Genomic DNA, 26,700 nt, shown 5'->3' on the forward strand with positions numbered 1-26,700 from the left:
TGCTTTACTAAAATGTTTTCTTCAACTTAACAATCTTTAATGTGATGTGTCCCCAGAACCTAGTGTTTTCAAAAAGCCAAAATCTCCAAGCTGACTCTACGTCCTGAACAATGTCCACTTCTCCACCAACTGTACCATTAACTACCTTTTGTTCTTCTGTTTAATTCAAGATCAAAGAGGTATCCAAGCAGAGAATTCCAACACGGATCCCTAAACCAAAATCTACAGGCATCAGTAAGCTTTCCCCTAAAGCTCCCCCAGGGCCCATGGATAAGACTATTCAACAACCTGGCTGTAAGAAGCTACACGTCATAAGGACTGTCACCTCTAACACTTTCCTCCACATAGGAGGGAAAAGGTAAGTCATGCCAACGCACTGCCTGGATACGTTCACCTACAGAAATATCTGGAAAGCTGGTTACCAGTATGGAAGGCCAAAGAGGAAGGGACATCTCTCCAGGAAATGGTGAGGCAGTAAACTGACAGATGGTTCACTCACAGGTTGCTGGAACTGGTAAATATCATCCTGAAAGAGCAGCAGATCTACAATTATTTTACCTATACATGTATACACATATGCACACAATCACAGACCCAGACACCCCAGCCAGATCTTCTCAATTCCTCATCCTATTTGTAATCCAACCCCAAACTGGACTATCTATCATTAGCCTCAGACAGACTGAATTCATTAGGACAGTTTAAAAGTTTTCTGGTGAACCCAGAAGTAATCCTTCATTCCACAGAACTTTATTGAATCATATTTCCTAAGAAGATGTGCTATCAAGAATTCCTAATTTGCTTCAAGAAAATTAGATTATTTCCATCAAAATGGCAAGACAATTAGAATCATACTTTAAGGTCTAAAACTATGCCTTCTCTATGACCAAGAAGAAAAAAAAAGTGGTAATTCTTAGTTACAAGGAGCAAATGAACAACAAAAATGAGTAATAGCCAAACACATCCTTTGAGTGGCCTACCTGATAATCGTTGATGTAGTATGAACACATGACTACTGGAACTTAGTTTTCCATCCCATTTTTTCTAGTAAGTTGCCACTCCTGCATATATCAGGCCACAGAACAGCACTGTTAGGCTTGTAAAGCAAACTATTTTAGATTGGAATTGCTGCTTTCTAGAGCAATCAGGACATTTGAGAGTCAAAGGTCACTAATATTGAGATCTTTTAGGGAGATATGAATCACGGTCTTGGATGTTTAAAAAAAATTCAACAACAATTTATCATCCCAAAGGACATTCTTTAATCACATCTCTTCCCTAAATCAATGCTATAGAAAAATCAGTTGATTCAACAAAAGTTTGGGATTAGCAGGCTCAAATTCCAATTCTACCTCACTCATTTGAAACTGGGCTTGGCATTCATCAGTCTAGGCCTTGAGTTTCTAATATGTAAAACAGAAGAGCTGAATAATTCTTCAGGTCCCTTCCAGTTCTGAAAATCCATCAGTATGTCCAACTACAGAAAACTGAATTCAACCAGTCATCTACAAGGTGGGACTAAGTCCCCTGGCAATAAGCTAAAGCAATTCTTTTCAATATGCTGAAAACTCACTGAATCAAGTGAAAGACATGACTGTAATTCAGCATGCACAGAATAATACAATGACGACAAATAAGGCATTTTTGACAGGGAAGACTGCTATATCTCACAAAGATCCAAGTAGAAAAAAAAAATTCTACATAGAGCATGACACAACATTCTCTGCGATTTTGCACGAAGAAATGGAGGTGTGACCCTGCAAGAAATCCTCCTCACTAAGGACAGTACTTTAGCTGGCTGTCCTGGTGTAGAGAGCAGAGCAAGAGCAAAGGAGCTGCCATTCTCCACGCTCATCCAGCCAAGGCCACTTCAATGTACTGATGCCACTGTACAAATGCCCCTGGCCTACTTCAATTTCACGGGTGAGGAGAAGGAGCTGCAAGCCTGGGCAGAATTGAGCTATGCAAGTCAAAGAGAGGGACGACGTACAGCAGTCCCAGCAGGCAAGTGACACAGGGAGAAGGTGGGGAGGTCAGGTGAATTAAAAACCTGAAGTGGAAAAGTCTAAGTTAAAGGAAAGCTTAAGAGATTAGCTGAAGGAGTGGACTACAAAAGAAGATGATGAAACTGAGATACAAAAGCAATTTAAGAGATAGTTCAGAGGAAAGTACAGGGCAGTAACAGGTGGACGGTGCAGTGGGAAAACGTGAACGGTGCTTAGCGCTATGCCTGACATTAGCAGGTAATGTTAACTGAACAGAGAATGAGTGAATGAAGGAAAGAAAGGCCATTCAGTCAAGATATGTGAGCAAATGTGCTAAGAGATGACAATGGTATACATAGGGTCAGGAAAAGCAGTTATGCTGGGTGACATTCATCACTGATAATTATGCTAATGCAAAGAAAAAACACTGGACCTCCTTAGGGCAGATATCAAACAGACTGAAAAGAAGCAAGAAATAAAACAGAAAAAACAAGTATCAACAATACTCCCAGAAAAACAAAATACCCTGCAATTGTTTTACCTTGAAGAGGAACACAAAACATGTTGCATGTTAGAGATTTTAAAATTGTTTTCTTCTATGTTAGGAGACTCCCTTAAGCACATGTTCATGCCAAGCTGCCATAAGTTCAAGAGCAGACAAGATAAGAGGTACAGGATTTGTACAAAGTACTATAAAAAGGGATAGGAAAATGGCAAACTTTTATAGCAAGCAGCAGAAACTTGGCTTTAAATGGTGACACAGTTTTAATCCTATTAAGGCAAAAGCCTTTAAAATAAGAAAATCTACTCTAACAAAAGGATTACTAACCAAAAACCATGCTTATTTTAAAGCAATATGTAATACAATAAAAATGCATAAACAACTTAGAAATAGGAATACGACTTTAATTCAACAAAATGGTGATTGACCTATAACACAATCGAAATATAAAGAATTCTGCCTCCTGAGCATAATCCTGTTTCTGCAGAAATGTGGCCCTTCCAAAGAACAATAAAAGTGAAAGAAGCTATCCTAATAATTCTAGAGTGACTTTATTAAGTTCAATTTTTAAAAGGAAGCAGATAAGAATCCAAGTAAAAAAAAAGACATCCAAATTGTAACAAAAATTTTAATAATCTGATACTGTATGCTGGTGTCTTTCCTCAGCCCTTCATTTATTTAGCTACAATGGTATCTGAACTAATCTCCTTGTAACTTTTTAGAATAAAGTATCTGTTGAACAGGAATGTGATTGATCTAATTATATGACTGATAATTACAGACAATAAGGAAGTAATTGATGTAAAACAATTTTCTCCAGAGTTTGCTTTAAATTCTGGCTTTGGAGATATGTGACATAACACTTAGGGTCGGACACTGAGTCTGGGGCAGAGGTATGCAAACTGCAGCCTACTGGCCAAATTCGGCCTGCTGTTTTTGTATATCCTGCAAACTAAGAATAGTTTTTACATTTTTAAATAGAAAAAAAAATCAAACGAATATTTTGTGAAATGTGAAAGTTTTACGAAATTCAAATTTCATTGTTTATAGATAGAGTTCTATTGGAACACAGCCATACTCATTTTTTAAATATATTTATTGTCTGATTGCTTTTATGCTACAATGACAGAGTTGAGTAATTTTGATAGTGACTGGCCAGCAGAGCCTAAAATATTTACTATCCGGCCTTTTACAAAAAGTTTCCTGACCTCTTGTCTAGTGTGAACTAGACTAACAAGGAACTCAGGAACAAGAGCTTAAGAAGGGCTTAGTCAACTCATTTTAAAAGCAATGCTAGCAAATTTAGAATGCAATTAAGAATTTTATGAAAGCTGATGAAAATGGGGAACTTATATTTCAAGTTGTTTGTGATGTATTTAGTAAAATGTGTAATTCTATGAACACACTAAAGTTTCAACTAAAGAACATGGGATAAGAACAGGTCAAAGGATTCATGCCACAAAATAATGCAAGGTGTTACTGCTGAATTTAAGGGGGGAAATGGAAATATTTCTAGGACTTCCAATTTCCTGGTATTTTTCAAGACAGCAGAACTACTGTCCATGTTATTTGGAGAAAGATGTGTAAATTTGTACTTTTAAATGTTCATAATTGTTGTCAAGAACTACTTGTTTAATCATTTGCAAAAATCACAAACTTATACACAGTAAATTAAAACTAGCACATGAAGGTTGGTCCATTTGTTACAAAATCTTCAAGTACAGAATGATGACATGTCGTTCTTTCTCTCCTTCCTCTCACCTTTTAAAATTTATCCTAACCCTGTTTTTTGCCGTTTAACATTTGTCCTAAAATAATATTATTTGCATTTTGACTGAACTACGTCAATGTGTAAATCCCATAACGTAAGCAGACTATGTTTTTTCCTCTAATTCCATTAGAGTGTCTAATAGGGCCAAGCATGAGAGTCAATAAATGATTTTGAAAATGACACGCCCTGAAGTTGATCCTCTGTTCTGTGTTATAAACATCTACTGCAGATATTCCAAGTGTGAATTTTATATGTAGAGGTAATGCTTTACAACATCCATTATGATTGGCTGCCTATGGGTAAAATTAATGCTATAAAAGCCTAACTTTGGTGTGAGAAAAGAAAAAAACACAAAAACTTTACTTATTCAGGTTTCAAAGACTCAAGGTGTTCCCCAATCTCACAATTCCCAGAAGGAATTCAGCATAGATAAGGCAATGTGATTTTAAGGATAAAATATTACAACAAAAAATCCACAATGCTCACTTCAACAATCTCAAACAAAATGAACAATCACATTGATTCTAGGTGACAAAAGCTGTCACCAGTAGGAATTATCAGCTCATTTAGAGAGCAAAAGTCTGTTGTCCTTTCAAATGTGTAATTTCAAAACATAAGTTATAAAACTAAATCCAAATATGGTTAGAATAAAATGCAAGTAGACACAGTTGTCAAACAAGGACTTCTAATGCATTTTAAAAAAAAGAAAAAGCAGCATCTGCCAAACCTGTCAAAAGCCTGAGTAGGATTTTGACAACTCTCCTAGCAGACCAAGTTTCTTTAGACACAGAATTCCTACATTAAGGTCTCCAAGATGTGGGTATGAAATATTAACAATTATTCAATGAATAAATTCTTAATGAGTGCCTTCTAAATACCTAGATTGTACTCTAGGCCCTGAGGATACAGCAAAGAACAAGATAAACAAATCCCTGTTCACATGGAGCTTACACACTAGTGTGGGGAGACTGTAAAAATTTAAAAAGGAAAATAATAGTTGGTGATAAGTGCTCTGCTGAGGATTAACATAACATGGTAGATGGCTACTCTAGTCTGGCTGAACAAGAAGTGCCTCTTTCTTGATGATGTTTGAACTTGGGTCTTAATGTTAAGAAAAGGTCAGCCATTCAAAATTGAAAAGGACAGCCCAGAAAAGAAAAAAGAACAACTATTGCAAAGAGCTAAGACAGGATAAGCTTGGTCTGTTGAGGCACAGAGTGAAGACCAGTGTGACAGCAGAAAGTAGGAGAGAGTAAACAGTAGGAGATCTGGCAGATACCAACCATGGAAAGCAATCCAGGTTTTATTCTGTGTGTGGTCGGGGAGCCACTGGAGGGTTTACGCAGGAAGGTGGTCTGATTGCCCGCTCTGGCTGCTGAGTGAAGAACAGTCTATAGAGGGACAAGATGGAAACTGGGAGCCATGCTAGGAGTTTACTGCAGAGGTTAAGGCAAGTGAGGATGATAGCATGTACTTTAATGGTGTAAAGAAACAAACAACGACAAAAGGAAAAAAGATTCAGAATATGTTTTGGAAGTAGAGACAAGACTTGATAGTACAGACATGAAGGGTAAACGAAGTAAATAAATGAGTAAGATATGCCTAGGCCTTTGTGAAACTGAGTAGCCAGTGATTTAACTTACTGAGATAGGGAAAACTGGAGGAAAAGTAGATTTGGGGAAAAATTCAGTTGGCCACTTGACATTCTGATCAAATAAAGTAAGGACCTCAAGAGGACAGCCAGGTATGTGAGCCTTGAGCTCTAGGATCAAGTTTGAATACCTGGCAAGAGATTGTTCTCAAAGTCCAATGGTATAACCTGCTTATTTGTGTCTCTGAGTAATCAGTGCTCTTTCAGAAGAATAAACTTTGGAAGACTAATAGACATAATTTGATAATAGTAATGTATATGAACAAAAGGTTTAGAAAATCTGAACCTCTTTAAACTGATAAAGGATTGTTATTTTAGAGATGAGATGTTTATCACTGATAATTAGAACAACTATCTCTGAGAAATTTAAGTACACAGCCTGGTTTCTGATTGCCTATCTATGAATCTCAGCCTCTACACTCACCAACTGTACAACACTGGGCAAATCATTTAATCTCTTAGTGCCTCAATTTCCTCATCTATAAAATGGGGATAGTAGTAACTATATCCCTGTATACTTGTGAAGATTAAGTGAGCTAGTACATGTAAAGCAATCAAAACATTATCTGGCACAGAGTAACCACGCAACAAATGCAAATTAGTAATATTATCTGCAGTCTCCCTACAGTGTACACAGAAGTGTCTTCACATTTCAGTTTTCTAGTTAGATGCTTGGTAAGAGATGGCATCAAAGACACAGAATAAGCTAGGGAAGTATACAAAAAACTCTCCTCAAAAGCAGGGGCCAAGAATTTTGCAGACTGCTAAAAACATCCTCTTTAAAATTAAGCTAAAAATATGCCAGTCATTCCTAAATCCATATCTCTAGCCCTAACCCAACCCTGGAGCTCTGGACTCATGCACCCAGTTGCCTATTAACATTTGACTTGGTAATTTAGTAGGCATATTATACTGGAATAAAAAGGAAATCCAATCAGTGTTCTCTTTAGTTAAGTGAATGATCAAGTGACCACTTCCAAAAGCAGAAACTCCCAGCTCTGATCCACAAGTCACAAAATCCATGATGTGAATAACATTCAGCTTCACACTGACAAAGTGCCAAGTTTGGTCAACTACATGAAATCAGAGGTATTGTAACTGCTCACTTTATCATTAATGTTTTGTATCCATGATTCTACTGCACGTATTGTCTACTACAAATCACTTCAAATAATTTCTTAAGGTAGGCAGGGAAAAAGGAAATAAATGAATGAAATGGAATATTAGATTACATTAGACGACTCCTAGGCTATGCTGCCGGAGGCAGACTGTGCTGTACACACCTCAGCAGAGACAACTATCAGCCATCTTATCCTGGTACATGACTCCAGTCACCACCAATGATGTTACCAATGAAGTGACCAGATAGCCAAGGTGAACAGTTTCAGCAAAATTCTAATAGCTTGGTCTCCCACTCTCAAATGTCTAGACTGGATGAGAAATTATGTCTATGTATATATATGATCACCAAAAGCCCTGTAGCATGCATTCATTTATTCAGCTATTATCTATCAAACACGAGTGAAGTGCCAGGTCCCCTGCTGGGCTCCAGTACAATGCAGAATTCTAGTACAGGCGTACCTTGGAGATATTGCAGGTTCAGTTTCAGATCACCGCAATAAAGCAAATATCACAATAAAGCAAGTGACATGAATTTTTGTTTATACCATACTGTAGTCTGTTAAATATGCAATAGCATTATACATTAAAAAGTACGTATTTCAAAAATAATTTATTGCTTAAAAATGCTAACCAACGCAGGGTTGCCACAAACCTTCAACCTGTAAAAAAAATGCAGTATCTGCAAAGTACAGTAAAATGAAGTATGCCTGTAGAAAAATGAAAGGTCCTGAAGAGCCATAAGATGTATGCAAAAAGGGTCATATGCGGATCAAAAGCTTTATTTTAGTAAGGGTCTTTGAGTTACCTACCACATCTAAGACATGAAATAAGCAAAAGCATAGTACACTTCCTTAGACAATAGATAGCTGGATAGTTTAGGCAAGTGTCATATATACTGTGTGCCAACGTCTGGGCATCCATGTGTTTGCATAGTTTGATCTTAGAAAACATACAAGAATTCTTGACCATGAATGTTGGGCCTCTGTTGTAGATGTAGACTGCTGATTAAATGACTAAAATGCTCCATCACCTTACCACCATATGTGTGAACTGGAAACAGGTAATAAGGAAAGATGTTTACTTTTATAGGCAAGTAGTGTAACACACAACAGGAATGAGGGCATTATTACAGCTATCTTTCCTTTCTCTAACTTAAGGCACTATTTCTCCTTTGACTTTCAAAACAAAGTATTAGTCTGATCTTTCTTCATTATTATAGGTAGAATCAGGAAACCTGAATTGGTGCAGCTGTGATTTCTTCTGAATTAGAAACACTACACAGATTAGTTAGACAAATCACCAGTAAATAATCAATCAAGGAGATCTCAAGGAAGCGTATGTGCTCACCTAACTTCACAGCGGTTAACAAAGGGCCTTTGATAAACTTAATATTAGCAATTCTCAAAACTTATTCTTACAGCTAGAAGGAATGTAAGAAGCAGGGTGATACTGGGAACCCCAACATATTATCTCGATGGGAATCCTGGCAACTTAGATGAAAGAGGCTGTAACACTTTAAAGTTCTAACCAGATTCAATGTTTGGAACTGTTGGTTGGCAAAACCCTTGAAAAGATGATCTCCAAGGATCCCTCATTTTACAGATTATGATAATGATGCTCAAAGAAGCCACACAGTAATTGTGGGAAAATGTGACTTTGAAAGTCAGGCATACTTGACTAACTTCTTCCCAGATCTCTTCCTTGCTGAACATTAACTTTTCTGTTTCTCATCTATAAAAATGAAGGTAATGCTTACCTTTTAAGCATGTTATGAAGATCAAATGAATTCATATTTATGAAAACATCTGGCACATAACAGATAATATATGTTAATTTCCTTCCTTCCAAAGGGTGACTAACTTGAGAGACACAGCTGGTGAGAGGCAAGAGGCAGGACTAGAATCAAGAATTAAGATCCCCTTCACCACTTAAAAGGAATTCAACTATTTCTTAATTGGCCTCTATCCTTGAATCATATCATAAAATATGTTTTTTAACACCTGAATTGTAGGGGGCAGGATTAAAGCAAATGTGGAATACCACAGCCTGCAAGGAAAGGTATTCATGCCTTCAATCAGGGATACGTTTACTGGAAACAAAGCTGCAAAAAAGTCAGGAGGTTTAATCAAGGAAGTATTATATTGGCAACCTTTTAAAAAATGACATCTGCTCAGTATGTACATGAAGTCTGCCCTGCCTTTCTGGAAACAATGCTGTAGTAGAATTTTGTTGTTTTTAGTGGATATTTAATAACTCATATTTCAAGATTAATGTTTGCAGCAAATATGTATCAACTGTTAATCATGTGCAGGGCCCTGTGGACTCTACAGATGTGAATTAGGCTTTCGCTTTGTCCTAAAAAAATCTTAGAATCTAGTAAAGAAGAGAGGTAGACTTGGAAGAATGACTTTTAAAAAACAAAGAAACAAAAAACCCACCAAATTGTACATTAAGCCACGGGACTTTAAAAGTTCAAGGCAAACCTGCAGTGAGGAGTTACTTAAAGCTATCTACTCAATAATAAAATGTTCACTGCATTGGCAGTGGGTACACACAGCATAATAAACACTGTCTGAATTGTGTTAACTGAATTCTAGTTTTGTTTCTGACACCAACTAACTGTGTGAACTTCTGCTATTTGAAATCTTTAGGTTTCATGTTCCTCACCTGTAAAACGAGTGAGTTCAAGTGGGATTTCGTCTCCTTCAGACTCAGAGTCCAAATTACATGATAATGATAGCAAGAAGAACTGAAGCTAGCTTTTATTTACCGCGCACATATTATGAAGCAAGCACTGTGCTAAAAGTACATCATGTGTATTATCTTCATTTAACCTTCACAACAAGCTTATGAAATTGGTATTACTATTCTTATTTTACAGATGAGGAAAAAGAGACAAAACAGTATTAGAGGCTGGAGTTGCGATCTGAACAGAGGACTGTCTGAATTTAATCCAGGAGTTAACCCTTAACCATTACGCCCAAACTCCGTCTCCGTGAAAACTGTCTTATCCACTAAGAAATGAGGAAAAGAAAAACTGCCTGGAAAAGGGTCCTTCCTGACTATAGGGCAGATCTGAGTTAAGGTCACACGTGTCTGTTCTACATGTTAGTAAGTCTCTCGCACCACTTGCTCCCCGATGCTCGCGCGCTCCCACAGCCATGCGCCCCATCGCGGGGCGAACCCGGTGACGACCAGAGCCAGGTCCGGGCTGAGGCGCACGGACCGGCGGGAGGCTGGGGGAGGCCCCGCAGGAGCGCGGGGAGAGAGAGGGTACCTGGACTGCTGGCGGCTCCTGCCGGCTGGTGCTCCCACCACTCGTCTCCAAGATCGTCTGCCATCTCCACGCAGGACTCGACGTGGGCTGAGCGCCAGGGAAAAGCGGGAGCTGGCCTGAGCTCGCTGCCTCAGAGCCCAGCGGCCGGCGTTGCAGCACGCGTAGCCTCTCCTCAGGCTCGGTCGCCTCCGCCCCGCGGCGATGACGCCGTAACCTCCGCCCCGCCTCCCCGGCAGCTGCGCCCAACTCGTGGCAGTTTCTACACCGGTCCTAACTGGCTCGCTCAGTCTGGAGACTCAAAGTAAATCCTCACAAAAGCATAAAGACAACAAGACACGTAAAAAAAATTATCGTTTTTTAAAATGCTTCTTTTAAAACCTTTTGTTTAGGTTTTATTTTTGCCGAATAGATATTGTCGAAAGTGCGAGACGAGATGCTAAGACGATTTTTCTCTGTTCAGTTTGAAAGAACTTGAGTCGCGGGAGAAAACCAGAGCACGTGGGTGTGTTTTCGTTTGTGTGTCAGTGTTTTGAGCATCCATGTGTTTGTACTTAGAAAACGTGCACAAGAACTCATGATTGTGAATTTTGGGGCTTTGTTATAGATGAAGGTACTGTTCTTTTTATACTGTATGAGTAAAGAAAATGATTGGTATAGAAGTGGTCGCCCACCGACAGATCCAAGTGGTCCGGAGAGTTTAGAGTCAGGTTCCCTACGCCCACTTCGGTTACGGTGTCCCTCACCCCGGTTTTGTGAAACAAAGAAGGAAAAAAGAACGGAGCCCACTGCTGCCTAAGTGTAGGTAAGAGACCCACAGTGCTTGTCTCACTCCCTGAAGTGGCGGCAGAGATGGGCAGGGAAACCCCTCTGCTGGGGCCAGTTTTAAGTGTGGATGATACTTTTCAGGGCAGTCTTCGTACACAGAGGTGAAGGCCATACAAAGATGTGTTAAGTATACACAGTGTCCGGCATTATGATTGGAATAGTGGTTTAAAGATGAGTAGGATATATCCCACTTTCCAGATGTCACCAACTCTAGTAGAGGAAATACAAAAATTGTAAGAATAAATGTGTAAACTAATGATAGGGTACATCCTCGAAAATGACTAGGACCGAGACTCTTAATCTGATGAGGATAGAATTAGCCATAAGTGAAAAATTACCCCAAACCCACCCAACTAATATATGGCTTATAGATGCATTCCTGCATAGACTTTATCAGTATGCTCTAAACGTCCTAAAAGGGAAGATATTAGATATAAACGTGGCAAATGTAAAAATAATCTGTAATCATCAAAAGTAATGTATCTTTCATGAGGTAATGTAGATGGCAGAAGATTATGGTGGTTGATTGAAAAGGAAAGTTGTTAAATACTAATATGGAAAAGGAAGTGCCAAAATTAAGAAGTCTGTCAGTACCACATTCTGGAGAGTATGTGCAATCAATGAGAATTCTTACACATTACTGCCATGACTGTAAATGGGTAAAACCACTTAGAAGAGCAATATGGCAAAATCTTGTAAAGTTCAACATAATGCATCTTTTGATACAGCAGTTTCCACTTCTAACTGTATACATTTAGGAAGCTCTTGCATGTGTGTACCAGGAAACTATAAAGGAATATTCACAAGTGACACAGTTAATAATAGCAAAAAAGTGGAAACAACCCAAATCTGTTTATATAGGATAACTAAACTGTAGCATAATCACACAAGCAAAATAAATGAATAATAATACATATTATCTACACATAATAATGTGGATATATTTTGGAAACATAATGATGGGTTTAAAACCCAGGTGCCATTTTTTGGAAAATAAATATCCTACTTTATTTCACAGCATCAACTTCCAGATGTCCTCAAGCCTTTTTTTATTGAAGTATAGTCAGTTATAATGTGTCATTTTATAAAGTTCAAATACAAGGAAAATTAAAAATTCTTTAGGCAAAAAATACACATGTGATTTTAAGATAAGAGAATAATAAGCACAAAATTCAGGATATGGATTGGCAGAGGAGGGGAGTGGTCAGGGACATGGGATTAGAAAGAACAAAAGTAAATGTAATTTAATGGTAAAGTTCTAACTCAGGTAGAGTGGGTTTGCATGTAAGTATTATGCCTATAACTTATAGGTACATTACATATATGTTTGTGATATGAAGTAACACTTATTTATATAATTTAAAATACAAGGGGAAAGATCCACTTATAGAAAATACAAATTTTCAGTAGTTAGGTGCTATTCACTAAGGGTTCACTAAGATTCCAGTAATAGACCCTTTATCTCAAATGACACTCAAAAATACCAGACAGTCCTACTGCCTTTCCTATGTGAGTTCACTTTCCCATTCTCTGATCTTACCCCAGGATCTGTCTTTCTCTTGGCCCTGGCTCCCAACTACTTTCACCTTCTTCTAACCTCCTTAACATCAGTAAGTGGCAGCACCCACCCACTAATTTATTCTCATCTGATTTATTGGTAAGTCTGGTTGGATATATCTCCAAAATATATCTCATATCTAACCTTTTAACCATCCTCTCCATCACTTTCATCAGTACAGCCTTGGCCTGAGATAGTTCTCTCTTTCTTGGACCACTGTAATAGGCTTCTAACCACTCTCCCTACTTCTTTTCTTGTCCCACCTCAGTCTTGCTTCCTCACAGCAGTCAGGATCATTATGAAACTCCCCTATTTATAATGTTTCAGTCATCTCTCATCACACACCCCCTCTCCCATCATCTTGGGGACTGTAATGAAATCTCTCTTATTCGTGACTGTAGCCCCAAGACCAAGGATAGTACCTGACACAGAGTAGACACTCAAAGTACGTTGCTGCCTGACTGAATTTGAACTGCCTTTTCTCTGTTTTACTTACCAAACAGCCTTCTGATAGTTCATTTTGTTTCCCAAGTCAGCTTTCTTTCTGGCAACAGACATGAAGGGTCAGCAAACTAAGGCCTCAAGCCAAATGCAGCCCATAGCTTGTTTTGTCCTGGTGAGCTAAGAATGTTTTTAGCTCAAAGCATTGTTAAAAGAAAAAAAAAGACAAAATAAAATGAACCAATAACAAAAAGAGAAGAAAAATATGCAATAGAGATTTTGTTTAGCTCTCATATATTTACTCCCTGGTCCTTTACAGAAAAAATTTTGCTGACCTCAGATGATATTAGCTAGCCAGCCTAAGTTGTACATCCATTTAACTGTTCTATTTATCAGTGAATCGACATCCTAATTTGTAAATCAGTCTATTGTGAAATCCTTTACCCTAGAGTCTGATCACTTCATCTAACATGGAGAAACTCAGGCTGAAACAGGTCTTTATCTGTTCCCTCTTCCTGTGCAGTATCTGAATAAGTACTGTGAGAATTTGAAGGAGGAAGTATTCATTTCGTAACGGGATGAACTGAGAAGCTGTCATAAAGGAGGTGGTCCTTAAACTTGACCTTGTCAGTGGATGTCGATTGGCATATTGTTTTGGACAAGTCATTTCACCTTGCTGGGCTTCACCTTGCTCGTCTGTGGAACAAAAGAAATAAATTGAATGACTCCCGAGGTCTCTTCCAACTCCTTGCCTTAATCTTGAATGCCAGACCAAGAATTCTGGATATTAGTGTTCATTAGATGCAAAGGATGTGATGAAAGTATTCTCTTAAGAAAGCTAAATTGGTATTACTGTACATATTAGATAAAAGATTTGAGCAGAGCTTTCTGTCTGGAGTGGGTGTGATACAATACTCACCCCCTCAGTCTTTGGCGCAGGCAGAGCCCCTGGGCAGTTGCTTCACGCTGAGGGTAACCTCATCTCCTCATTCCAGTGTTGTACAAATATTGCCATTTTTATGGATATTGTTATGTAAAACAGTTGGGAAGGAGTGGATTAGAGGGAGGAGAAAAAAGTTTAAAGGTTGTTTTGTGAAGGTTCACCATACAGCCTGAAAAATGCTTAATCAGGGCAGGGGTTCTTAGTTCTTGAACGCAGTCTATAAATGTACTTCAGGGAGCCCATGAGCCCCTGATAGTGTATTCAAATTTTTGCGTCAGATGGGCCGTGATAACGACGATAATAACAGGAGCAGCAGCAGCAGCAGCAGCAGCAGCATGTTCCAGGTACCTCTCTCGGTGTTTTATATCATAATTCATTTAATTGTCCTCCATAAGGTACTATACTGGATTGAGTATTTTCCATTTAACACTCTACCTTTCTGTGCCCTACAACGCTCATGTCCCCTGAGCTCTGGCTTCAGGTTTGAGTTCAGCAAATTGCAGATGACAGTAAGAAATCAAAGGATGAGAGAAAAATGACACCCTATATGTCCTCTTTTCAAGGCTGGGACTTGGGGGAGGCAAACAGAGGCCTAGGGTGCAAAATGTAAGGAGTCACTCACTCTCAGGCTGGCACTTGCACGAACCTGAGAGTGAGTGCCTCCTTAAATGTGCTGGAGGTGCCTGCTTGCCTCACCCTAGTCCTGGCCCTCATTCATCTACTAAAGGCCACAGCTCCTACTTACTTCCTTTACAGTTTTGGGGGTGAAATGATGAGTTTAGTCTTAGACCAGGTAGAAACAAACAACAAACAAGTAAAGAAATGGATCATTCCAGATAATAAAATACTCTAAAGGAAATAAACAGCAATCATGACCTGGCTGGGAGGGTAAGTGGAAGAGCTTGGCAAGAGAGAAGGGTGGAGAGGGAGGCAGGGGCCAGAACTGGAAAGGCTCCTCAGCCATGATAAGAATTTCAAGTGGGAAACCCTAGGGGATTTTTAGTCTGGGAGATCTGCTTACATTTTCCAAGCTGGCTGGTGTGCAAGAACAGTTGAAGCAGGAGGAGCAGTTTGGAGGCTGTTGCATTTATCCAAGTGAGATAGCAGTGGCTTGGAGATGGGGCCTTTAGGAGATAGTTTAGTCATGAGAGTGGAGCCCTAATGAATGGGTTTAGTGCTCTTATAAGAAGAGGCCAGAGAGCTAGGTAGCTCTCTTTCTACCATGTGAGGACACAACAAGCTGGTCCTCTATAAATTAAGAAGACAGTGCTCACTAGGAATCTGACCATGCCAGCACCAGGATCTTGGACTTCCTGCCTCCAGGATTGTGAGAAATAAACATGTGTTGTTTAAGTCTATGGTAAGTTGTATGGCAGCCTAAGCTGTCTAAGATTTCTGGGCCTCCACTATTCAGACGTCAGGTGGAGGAGGAGAGACCATAGAGCCCGGGAGAGAATGGCCAGAGAGGGAAGAGCAGAGACAGGCAAATGTGATTGTCATGGAGATAAGGAAGAATAGTGGTCCCCAAATAAGGGCATGCTGCTAAGAGTCAAGGAAAAGAGGGGATCATTACAGGAGTCAGGTTCTTGCAGAAGGGAAACAGTTGGAGATCCAGAGCCAAGAGAGGAGATGCCATCTGATATGAACAGTCATTTCATTGTAAAGAGATTTGATGGCTGCAAGATTTGATGGTGTTCCTGTGGCTTCTGTTTTCTCAATGAATTCTGAAACCTAATAGTGATCTAAAACAGTGGTTCCCAGTTCTGGCTTTGTGGTGGAATTTCCTGAAAATGTTTGTTAAAAATACAAACTCCTGAGTGCTACCTCCTAGAGGTTCTGATTGAGTAAGTCCTAGATGGGGCATGAGAATTTTTTCTTTAAGAATTCTCCGGAGATCGATGACTGCCAGTTTTGGGATTTGATGACATTTTAAAGGCATAAATGCAGAGGAGAAATGAATCAGGTGGGTTGCCAAGAAATAGTTCAGCAAGTGTGTTTTTTTTTTAATTTATCAAGTGAACCTTTGTAATAGTGATTTTATCCACAATAAAGAACCACTGACACGCCCTCAACCCCAGCAAACATACACCACTTTTCACACATACATGAAACCAAAGGATCCCTTGGAATTTATATTCTGAAAAGAGTCCGTATGGATTTGATTCATCTGTATGGGGTTGGGGTTTCACTTTGTCTCACGGATAGCCAGTAGTACTAGCACCATTCATTTAAATAGTCTTTTTTCTTCAGTTCTTTGCAGTGACATCAAATAACCAAGTGTCCATGTGTTTGTGGGGCAATTTTAAGACCCTCCATTCTGCTCCACTAGTCATTGTCCATCTCTGTTCCAATATCACAGTATCTTTATTAGCCTTTTCATATTTTTCTTCCCTTTGTCTATTTGTTATATATTTAGGGTGATTTCCTCAGATGTAACTTCCAGTTCACTAACTGTCTCTTCAGTTAGGATTAATATGCTATGCTAAATCCATTGAGGGAGTATATATATATACACATATATTTCCCCCCACTTGGGAAAACCACTTCTGTGTTTCTCCTTTACTTTCACATAGTACCATACTCACAATACTTCTGGCACCAGATGTGTGGGTTGTCCACACATCAAGCAATTCTCTGTGATACCACACCAGCTGAGCGTTCTGTAATTCAATTTAGTTCTGGCACTAACTGGAGTTAGTACACACTCTGTAGGTTAAGGGCTTAGTCCCACAAGACTGCCCACCCTCCTGCTTAGATGCCAGTCACAAGGCCTCATTTGTCACCTGTGCTTCTGACTTATCAGTTATAAATCAGAGGTTCTTCTGGACACCCTCCTTGGGTTCAGTAGTTTACTAGAAAAGCTCACAGAACTCAGAGAAATACTTATACCAACCAGTTTATTGTATAAAGGATGAACAGCAAGATGAAGAGATGCATAGGGTAAGGTTCAGAAGGGTCCCCAAGTGCAGGAACTTCTGTTTCCACAGAGTTGGAGTGTGACAATCTCCTGGCATATGGTTCTGTTCAACCTGGAAGCTCTCTGAACCCCATTCTTTTGGGGGTTTTATGGAGGCTACATTATGTAGGCATGATCCATCATTAACTCAATCTCCAGCCCCTCTCCCCTTCTGGGAGGATGGGGAGTAGGTCCGAAAGTGTCAAGCTTCTAATCATGGCTTAGTCTTTCTGGTGACCAACCTCTATCCAGGAGCTCACCAAGTGACACTTTATTAGAAGAAATGATTCTCCTACCACCCAGGAAATTCCAGGGAATTTAGGAGTTCTGTGTCAGAAATGGGTCAAAAACCAAATATTGAAACAAAAGATGCTCCTAGTGCCTTTATCACTAAGGAAATTCCAAGGAATTTAGGAACTCTGTGTTAGGAACCAGGAGGCAGACACAATGCCTTTTGAATCATACTGTCCTCTTCTTTCATTATGACTTTGAAGCAATACTGTTGATTCTCTGCTCCATTTTCCTTTGGCCCTTGACTGAGCTTCCTTGCAGCTGTGGTAGACCATTTCCATCATGCGAACAACTTCCCTCCCTGACTATCCCTACTGTTTGCTTCTCTGGCACCACAGGAGCTTGTTCAGCCCAAGGTTCAACGAAGTTAATGCTCCCAAGAGCAACCCTAAACCAAAGGAAACAAGTGTTAGTAGATAATGCTCCAAATTCTCCGTCCTTTGGTGGCACAATTCTGAAACACATTTCACAGTTTATAGCCTTTCTGTTTTTCCTGTATCCTTTCCCCACTCTCTAACTTGTGCTTCCTGAGATCACCTCCCAAATAATATGCCTGCACCCAAGTCCTGGTCTCAGAGTCTGCTTTGGAAGCAACCTAAATTAAGATAGTTGATATTGGAAATATCCTAGAAAACAGACCCTCAAGACAAAATTTGGGAATCAGTTTTCTCGCTGATAAGATGGTTAACAAAGATATAATTGACAGCAGTAAAAAGAATGGTAAAAAACTTCTCATGTACTATAGCATCTCAATGACTAGGACACAGTCCCTCACCTGTGATAGATTAGGATGAAGTACAGTTAGAAGGGGAAATCCTGGCTTGTGCATTAGCTTTAACACTTAAAAGATATGGGGCAATTGTAATTATTAAGATTGTGGAGTTACTGATTATTATCAATTCTGAACATGCTGAGAAATCCAGAAGTGTTTAAAGAGGCCCTTCTCTTCTGCAACCGGAGACCATATTGTACTATAAATTCAGGTCAGAGTTTGATCAAAAGGGTGGCAGAGCTGCAAAGAGATTGAATGCACGGGCCATCGTGTTACCTATGCTAAAATGAAGTCCTAAAAAAGAAGGAGAGGGACTGAGAATGAAATGGAGACATTTGGGTAGATGTGTTGAGTTTCCAGAATCCCTAGATTCTTGAGCCTTCTGGGCTGACAGAAGGGGCCCTTCTCCCTTGCTGGAGGAAAGTGACCTCTCATTACCTGGGGACAAGTCAAGGCCTCACTTAGTGATGTTTGAACCTTCACCTCCCTTCATTACTTCCTCACCAGTAATTAGAGTTAGATCCCGGTATAGACAGAGTGGAAGATACAGCCTACAAGAAAGGCTATAGATATAGATATAGATATAGACATAGATTTCAGCAGGAACCACAAATTTCATAAGGTAATGGATCTTGAGAGTATTGACCAACAGTGTGTGAACCTGGGTAGGAGAGAGGTTACTAATACGGGGCAGTGGCTGATGATTTAATGTCCTATCAAGTCCTGGCATCCAGTGGGGATGGCAGCTTCAAGCGTAGACATAATGGTAACCTATAGTAAGTGAGATGGAGACATCAGGATTATTAAGGAGATGCAGTGGTGTGCTTTAGAACGGATTTATTATGTGAGACCAGAGAACCTACCAGCTGACTGTCTCCCCTGGGAGAGGGCCCAGAAGATAGTTCTTACACTAAAGCCATAAGACTGCAGTAGTGTGTGGGCACTGACTTAGTTGAGAGACTCAGTGGTGACTGTCCTGTCCAGGCCAGAGATGACAGTAGGAGATGCTCTAGAGTCAGTGAGTAAGGTAGAATTCCAGAACAGCAAAAGCAGTTGGCAGCACTTAACCATCAGAAGCAAAGTGAATATAATCATCAGTCAAGGGATTCCTTGAATGTAGGTTATCTGTGGTGTTTCACAGACCATGGTGCTCCTAGGGGCAAGACAGAAAGACAGCTAATAAGGGTATCTAATGACTTATGTAACAACAAAAGCAGAATCAAGAGCTGGTAAGCAGAAGGCAGATTTTAACTGCCAAAATGGAAAAGGATGATCTTTGGACATGTTTCTAGACATGAGCCAGTTCTCAAACTTTGAGTCCTTAGATTAAAGGGAATCTGGATCCCCCTGGGGAAGTTCTCTGAGACACAACCAGTATATATGATATGTACTCATACCTTTTCCAAAGGAAATTATGGCCATTTTTTGGAGTAATTATACACTGAGGAAATGGGAAATACCCAGCTCTTTCAAGGACTACTGAATACAGGGTAACTACATCGATACAGAGAATCCAAACTGCCACCATACCCACTGTTAGAGTGGGACATACAGGAGCCAGGTGATTGAGTCCTGGCCCAGATCTGTTTCATGGTGGTTTTAATGGGTCCATCAACTTATGGTCATCTCTGCTTGCTGAATGCATAATTGAGATGGATATACTTAGAAGCTGGTAGGGCCATCACATTGATCCTCTGACCTATGGAGTAAGAACCTTCATGGTAAGAAGGTCACATGGAAACCTCTGAAACTGCCTCCCTTTACCTTACTCCTTGCAAAGATACTAACTCAGAAGCACTGCCTCACTCTAGTGGAATTGCAGAGATTAATGCCAAATGAAAAGACTTAAAGGCTGCAAGGGGTTTGGTTTACCAGTATGGTTGTTCAGAGCCAGAGATGGACCCTGGCAAATGATGGCGGATGACTGTAAATGTAATCAGATGGTATCTTCAGGCATAGAGGCTGTAGCAGGTGTTGTATCTTCGGCTGAACCAATCAACACAGCCTGTAGCACTTGCTTTGTGATTTTGATCTGGCCGATGTGTTCTATTCAACTCATATCAGGAAGAAAGATCAAAAGCAGTTTGCATTCACTTGAGAAAATTGAGTTTGTATTCAGTCAGAGCTGTGAATCAGGGCTGGTTAGCTCTCCTGATCTTTGTCATAATACAATCCAAAAGGACTTCAATTATTTGACTCTTCCTCAAAACATAACATTAATCCATTTTATTGATGACGTAGTATTAATTGGATCTGAGGAGGAAGAAATGGCAAGTACTGCGGATGACCTGGTAAAATACAAGCTAAAGGGTGAGAGATAAATTATAAATATTCAGGGGCCTACAACACTGATTACATTTTTAGAAGTCTGGATATCTGAGACATGCCTGGGCATCCCCTTCAAGGAAGAGGAAAAGTTATTGTATCTTTCATCTCCTAGCACCTACTACCTATTCAAGAAATAGAAACAGTGTTTAGTGCACCTCTTTAGATTTTACAGCCTATGCCACACTTGGAAATACTGCTCTAACTCACCAGATGAGTTGAAAGGCTGCCAGTTGTGAGCAGGGCCAAGAGAAGAGAGGGCTCAGCAGTGGGCCTAGGCTGTGATACAAGCTCCTCTTCCTCTTATTTCATAATGATGTGGCAGATCCCAAGGTGCTAGGTGATAGTTGATGATGCTGTGTGGAATCTGGCAGGACCTAAAAAGAGAATTGCAGCACAAACTCCAGGGTACTAGGCTAAAGCCATACCTCTGGCAACCAAACCATTGAAAAAGCAGCCACTGGCATGATACTGAGTTCTAGCAGAAACTGAGCATTTGACTACGGGACATCAAATGATTAGATTATCAGAGTTGCCCTTCTGGACTTGGGTTTTGCAAGGTTGGGTGTATACAGCAACAACCCACTGAATAATAGAAATGGTATACATGGGATCACGTCTAAGTAGGTCCAGAAGTCATAAGTAATTTACATGAACAGGTGGCAAAGATCTCTGTCTTATATTCCTCACTCACACCTATGGCTTTATGAAGTGTTCCCTATGACCTGCTGATGATGTTGAAGGAAATATTCATGATTGGTTCAGGCTTGATATGTTATTAGAGCTGGAAATGGACTGCTACTGCACCACAGTCCCACTCGGGGAGGGGCCTTAACGGACAATGGTGAGGAGAATCCTTCTATTGGGCAGAGCTTCCAGATGTACATTTAGTCATCTTTGAATGGAGAGAGTAATAGTCTGAGCTAAAGATAAACACAGAATTTCAGCAATAGTGAATTGTGTGGCTGAGTGGGTCAAGGGTCTGGAAGATATAATATTTGAAGTTCAATAGCAAAGAGATCTGAGAAGAGGCATGTGAAGGGAACTAACGGGGTGGGCAAAAGTGTATGGATCTTTGTCCAGGTCCACCAGTGAATATCCACTATAGATGAGATGCTGAACACCCAGGTGGACATAAGGCAGATTGTATTTTCCAAAGGTGGCCACCAGTGTCTCCCATCCCACATGCTCTTCTTATCATGTGACCTTGACACTCCTCCCATTGAGTGGTGGGGTCTGGCTTCCTTCTGCCCAGTGAACCTGGGCAGGCATTTGTCACCTTCACTGAGAATATGGTAGAAAGGATATTCTGTGGCTTCTGAGACTAGATCTTAAAAATTCTATGCATTTCCACCTTGCTCCCTTGGGATGCCCACTTGGAACCCAGGTATGATACAATGAGAAAGCCCAAGGTAGGCCACACAGAGAAACCACATGGAAAGGACATGTCCCATAGCTCAGCTGAGATCCCTGCTGACAGCCAGCATCCACAGCCAAATGTGTAAATGAAGATGCTTCCAGATGATTACAGGTCCCAGTTGTTGATTTCCCTCCCAGACATCATGGAGCAGAGACAAACCATCCCCACTCTGTCCTCAGAAGTGAATTCCTGACCCATTTTCTCATGTAAGAAAAAACCTGCAGTGGAACCGGTGTTTCTCCTCTGGCTATGAGAGGGAGACCTTGTTCGTCGGGGATCTGTAAGTTGCAGAAACCATGCTTACTTCCCCTCTCCTGTCAGCTGCAGGGTACCCTGCTTAGAATGGCAATGAATTTTCCATCTTTCTCCCCACAGGGCTAGGTGAGGTCAGGTGGCTGAAATAAAACTTACTTTTAAAAAAAATTCACTTCTTGAATATAATATGTATGAGCTCTAAAGATCGCCTCATTTAGAGGAGGAAAAACCTAATCTTTGGAACCAGAAAATTGACATGGAGATTGCATGTTAAGGTTTGAAGAAGAAAGGAAACCATTCCTTTTTGCACTCTGGGCTCATCGGGTAAAGGTAGACTGCCTCCAGCAGCTGGATCTTAAGGTCCCTAGAAGGTCACATCCGCTGAGGCAGAGGAGGTGCAGTAGGTGTCCCCTGAGTGATCTGCAGAGCCTCCCTGGGAGAGGCTGGAACTTGTGGTTTCTGGACCACCACAGTGGTGCTGCTTAGACTCTTTACCCATTTGGCGAACACTGTGGTGAACCTGGAGGTAAGGGAGGCTGCCAGAGGTCATAACCCTACCAGGGATTTGTCCTATTAGCAGATGTTGTCCTTCTAGTTTTTAATTTTTTTAATTACTTTTTGAATTGTGGTAAAATACACATAACATAAAATTTACCATCTTGACTAATTTTAAGTGTACAGTTCAGTAGCATTAAGTACAATCACATTGTTGTGCAATGCTCACCACCATCCATGTCCAGAACTCTTTTCATCTTGCAAAACAAACTCTGTACCCAGTAAACAATAATTCCGCATTCCTGCCTCCCTGCTAGTGCCTGGAAATCACCCTTCTACTTTCTGCCTCTATGAATTTGACCTCTCAAGGCACCTCATATCAGTGGAACATGCAATATTTGTCCTTTCATCATTGGCTTATTTCTCTTAGCATCCTGCCCTCCAGGATAATCTGTGATGTTGCATGTATCATAATTTCCTTCCTTTTAAGGCTGAGTAATATTCCACTGTATGTATATACCACATTTTGTTTATCCATTCATTCATCAAAGGACATTTGGGTTGCTTCCACTTTTTAGATATTGTGAATAATGCAGCTATGAATATGAATGTACAAATATCTATTTGAGTCTCTGCTTTTAGTTCTTTGGGGTATATACCCAGAACTGGAAATGTTGGGTCATATGGTAATTCTATTTTTCATTTTTGGGGGAACCTCCATACAGTTTTCCATAGCTGCTGCCCAATTTCACTTTTTCCACCAGCAGTGCACAAGGGTTCCAATTTCTCCGTATCCTCACCAACACTTATTTTTTGTGTTGTTTTGTCTTGTTTCATAATAGTTGTGAGGTGTTCCCTTTAGTTTTTAAAGCCAGCTGCCCTCATATCTTCTAAGGGGTCAGGATGTCACCATGACATCTGTCAATATACAGTCTTCTGGTGGCGTCTGTCTCTGTTGTCTCTGGTCAGGACTAAGAAATAACTGAGGTCATCTCTTTCTTTTGAGGCAAGCTAATATTCTAAACCCTCACTGGCAGTTGTTTGCTTCTTAGGCAACTGACAATTGTATCTCCTGCCTTTAAGCAATATGACATGATACCTCAGAGCATGGACTGTGGAGCCAGACGCTTGAGTTAAAACCTTGGCATTGTCATTTATTAGATCTTGGACAAGTTACTTTGCTTCAGTTTCTTCAGCTGTAAAATGGGGCTAATAATAGAGGTATTATAAGGAGTAAGTAAGTTAATACGTAAAATTATTTCAATCATTTCTGGCCCAGGATTGTCACCCAGTAAACTGTAGCAGTTGTTACCGACAACTTCATGCACCCTCCTAAGTGCCGTTATTACCTACTGTTTTACAGGTGCAAATGCTGAAGTTTAGTGACGTTAAATAATTGACTCAAGATATCACAGCTTCTAAACAGAGGAGCCAAGATTTGTTCTGAGTCTGGCCCCAGAACCCTCTCCTAACTTGTTCTATGTTGGTGACTCTGGTCTGGCAGAACAAATGACAAGAACGGCATTGTCCTTGGTGAAGAAAGGCAGCTACTAGTAGCGGCCAGTTGGAGCCTGGTAAGCATTCCAGCGGCCTTCCGCTTCTTGTCTCTCACCCCACAAATGAAGAGCAGATGTGAATGCTGCTGCCAGCCACTCACTTGTCAGATGAGAACTGACTTGGCCGTGATCATTATAAAATTAATTTTTAGGCCTTGGTGGTTTCAACAAAGTATGTGAATTGTAGGTCTCCACAAGAATCATAAACTTTAATTTAGAAGTGCTTTTGAATCTAATAAAAATCTATTTTTACTTGTATTAAAGTAGCAAAGGGGAAAAAAAACCCTCTGGAAAGGTTCTGGATGCCTCAAAGGAAAATTCAATTGGATGGTTCTGTGTTTCAGTAACACACATGAGAAACTTCTGAATAATTTGTTAAAACAGGATGGATGGTTAAAATGGGATGATGTGACCCACTTTTTAAATTTAAATTTCATTGCCCTTATCTCTAGGAAGTAGCAAAAAAAGTTTCTAACAATAAAAATTATTAACAGCTATTTGACATCATAAAGAATAATTTGAGCAGAAAATTTATCCTGATACGAATATTGGTTTTGAAAATGAAAGCTTCAGAAATTCTGTGTAAATCTTTGCTAGAAGAAAGATACTCTAACGCTACTCCATAGGTATTTTTCTTTTCTGTGATACGAAATGAGCACGAACATTTGCAATTTTAGAGACATAAGGACCATTAAAGAGAAAAATTTTTCTGAAATACAGTAGAACGTGATTGATTTACACTCTTGATCAGCCCTGTGTATTTGGAATTCATTGTAATTCCGTATGAATTGAGATGACATTTCCCTTTGCTGTATCTATGACGAAAGGATTTGTTAAATAAATTCCTACAGCAAGTAAGGGAAGACATTTTAAAGCAATTTAATCATTTGTGTCTGCAAATGGTGCTACTGATTTCAAGTGAGTCTTTTCTCTCTCTTATTACAACAGGCCACTAGGTCTCTCTCCAGGCTCATGGCTCCACCTTTCACCTTTCTAGCAAATGCACATCTGGGGCACAGGCATCTCCTGCTGTCAGGTAAATCCCATGAGTCTGTACGTAAACTGAGCATCCTCTTCTTTCCCTGCCTGAAGCAGGCTCGCGGGTAGACTAATTCTGTCAGTGGTACCATCCCTGTTTTCCAAGTGTATCAGTGAGAGGAAACTACCTTTGAGTCAAGCTTCCTTCTCCCTCATAAGGCCATTCTGGGATTGTCCCCAGGTTCAGATTAGTCTTTCAACTGTCTCTTCAGTTCTCCCTTCTTCTTCATTCCATTTGCTAGCCCTTGAAGTAGCTCCATTGTTATGTAGGCCTTAAACTCTGACGTCTGACTCTCACTTTGAGATTGGTTCGGCCCCCTTAACCATCAACCCATCATCCCACTCTTGTCTGAAGCTGTTCTGAGCTCCTCACTGGTTTTGCTACTTGTATCTTACCTTCTCCATAGAATCATCAAAGTAATTTTTCTAAAATACTTATTTTCATGTAATTTTCCCACTTAATGACCTAAAATGTTTTCTTATTGCATATTAGATAAAATATAAATATCTTTCCTATATGTAAAGCCTTATATCACTTGACCCTTCTTTGGTTATTAAGTCCATTTCCTTTACTGATCCTTGAGTAGCTCTTCTGATCTAGTCAGGCCATTTCTCTTATCCCAGCCTCCTTCCCCCCAGACACACACATGCATACACACACACAATGTCAGTTTCCTCCTCTATTAGAGGAAGAGGGCTATTCCTCTTGGGATGCCCTGTGTTTCATTCATCCAAATTCTATCCAACTGAAGATGATGTCTTTAAATGTCATGTCCAAAAAACCTTATCTGAGATTGTTTCATCCCACAGTAGACTTCTAAGTAATCTTGGAATATATAATCTTCTGTATAATCTTGTAATCTCAGATCTGGATTTAGTCCCACCTCACATCGAGTTTAACACTACCTCCCACAGCAGCCTTGAGAGATTCATTCTTCCCTACAGCCTGGACCAGCACTCTGCAATGAGCTGTGGGTGCAAAGATAGAACAACGAGGTGCCTGTTCTCAAGAATCTTTACACCCTCTCTAATAGGAGAGACAAACAGTACAGTTGCAAAGCAGGAAAAGTGAAGGGACGGGAGATTGTACAAGGCAGGATGGTGACTAAATCTGAGCAATAGAGAAGAGGGGGTGATGCTTGTGCTGTGTCCTGAGGGCTGAGGAGGAATTCTCCGGCAGACAGGTCAGAGGAGGCCTTCCCAGGAAGGGAGTGGCACGGCTTGGTCTTTCTCTTTCTGAACTTCACTAGCACGAATGCAGCCAGTCAGCATCACACCACCCTTGTTTGTGTATCACCTGGAAATCAGTTTGTTTAACAAACATCTTGATGTCTTCCAAACAGAAGACATTTTAAAACAGAATGATCATATTTTCTGTTGCTTTTGTATCCCTCACGTTGTCTAATAATATCAAGTGCAAAGTAGGGGCTACTTTGTCTTTTGTTTTACCTTTAAGGGACTCTATAGACCCATTATAATGATGGATTTGCCCCACTCGTCCAGCATTCCAAATTCCA

General features: G+C 40.2%; 2 protein-coding genes across 6 annotated transcripts in view; one reads left to right on the plus strand and one right to left on the minus strand.

The window, feature by feature from the left end:
• The window catches only part of LOC102533676 (filamin A-interacting protein 1-like), a 274,618-nt gene extending 264,584 nt beyond the window's left edge, over window positions 1-10,034 (plus strand). Inside the window, exons 5-6 of the mRNA XM_072966332.1 lie at window positions 171-358; window positions 9,913-10,034. Of these exons, the coding sequence (XP_072822433.1) occupies window positions 171-315 (145 nt within the window). The 3' untranslated portion in view covers window positions 316-358; window positions 9,913-10,034. The remainder of the gene's footprint in view (window positions 1-170; window positions 359-9,912) is intronic.
• Window positions 1-10,515, minus strand: part of CMSS1 (cms1 ribosomal small subunit homolog) — a 333,735-nt gene extending 323,220 nt beyond the window's left edge. For 2 of the 5 annotated variants that reach the window (XM_072966317.1, XM_072966315.1), the window contains exon 1: window positions 10,309-10,478. Coding sequence is in view for 2 of the 5 variants with exons in the window: in XM_006208051.1 (XP_006208113.1) it covers window positions 10,309-10,372 (64 nt within the window). In the remaining 3 variants the exon portion in view is untranslated. Of the gene's footprint in view, window positions 1-10,308 lie in introns of all 5 variants that reach the window. The other 3 variants (XM_006208051.1, XM_031672265.1, XM_031672267.2) reach the window with 3 other exon arrangements.
• Window positions 10,516-26,700: the final 16,185 nt, after the last annotated feature.

The sequence above is a fragment of the Vicugna pacos genome, chromosome 1 (genome assembly GCF_048564905.1).
Source record: "Vicugna pacos chromosome 1, VicPac4, whole genome shotgun sequence".
In the NCBI taxonomy this organism is placed as follows: domain Eukaryota; kingdom Metazoa; phylum Chordata; class Mammalia; order Artiodactyla; family Camelidae; genus Vicugna; species Vicugna pacos.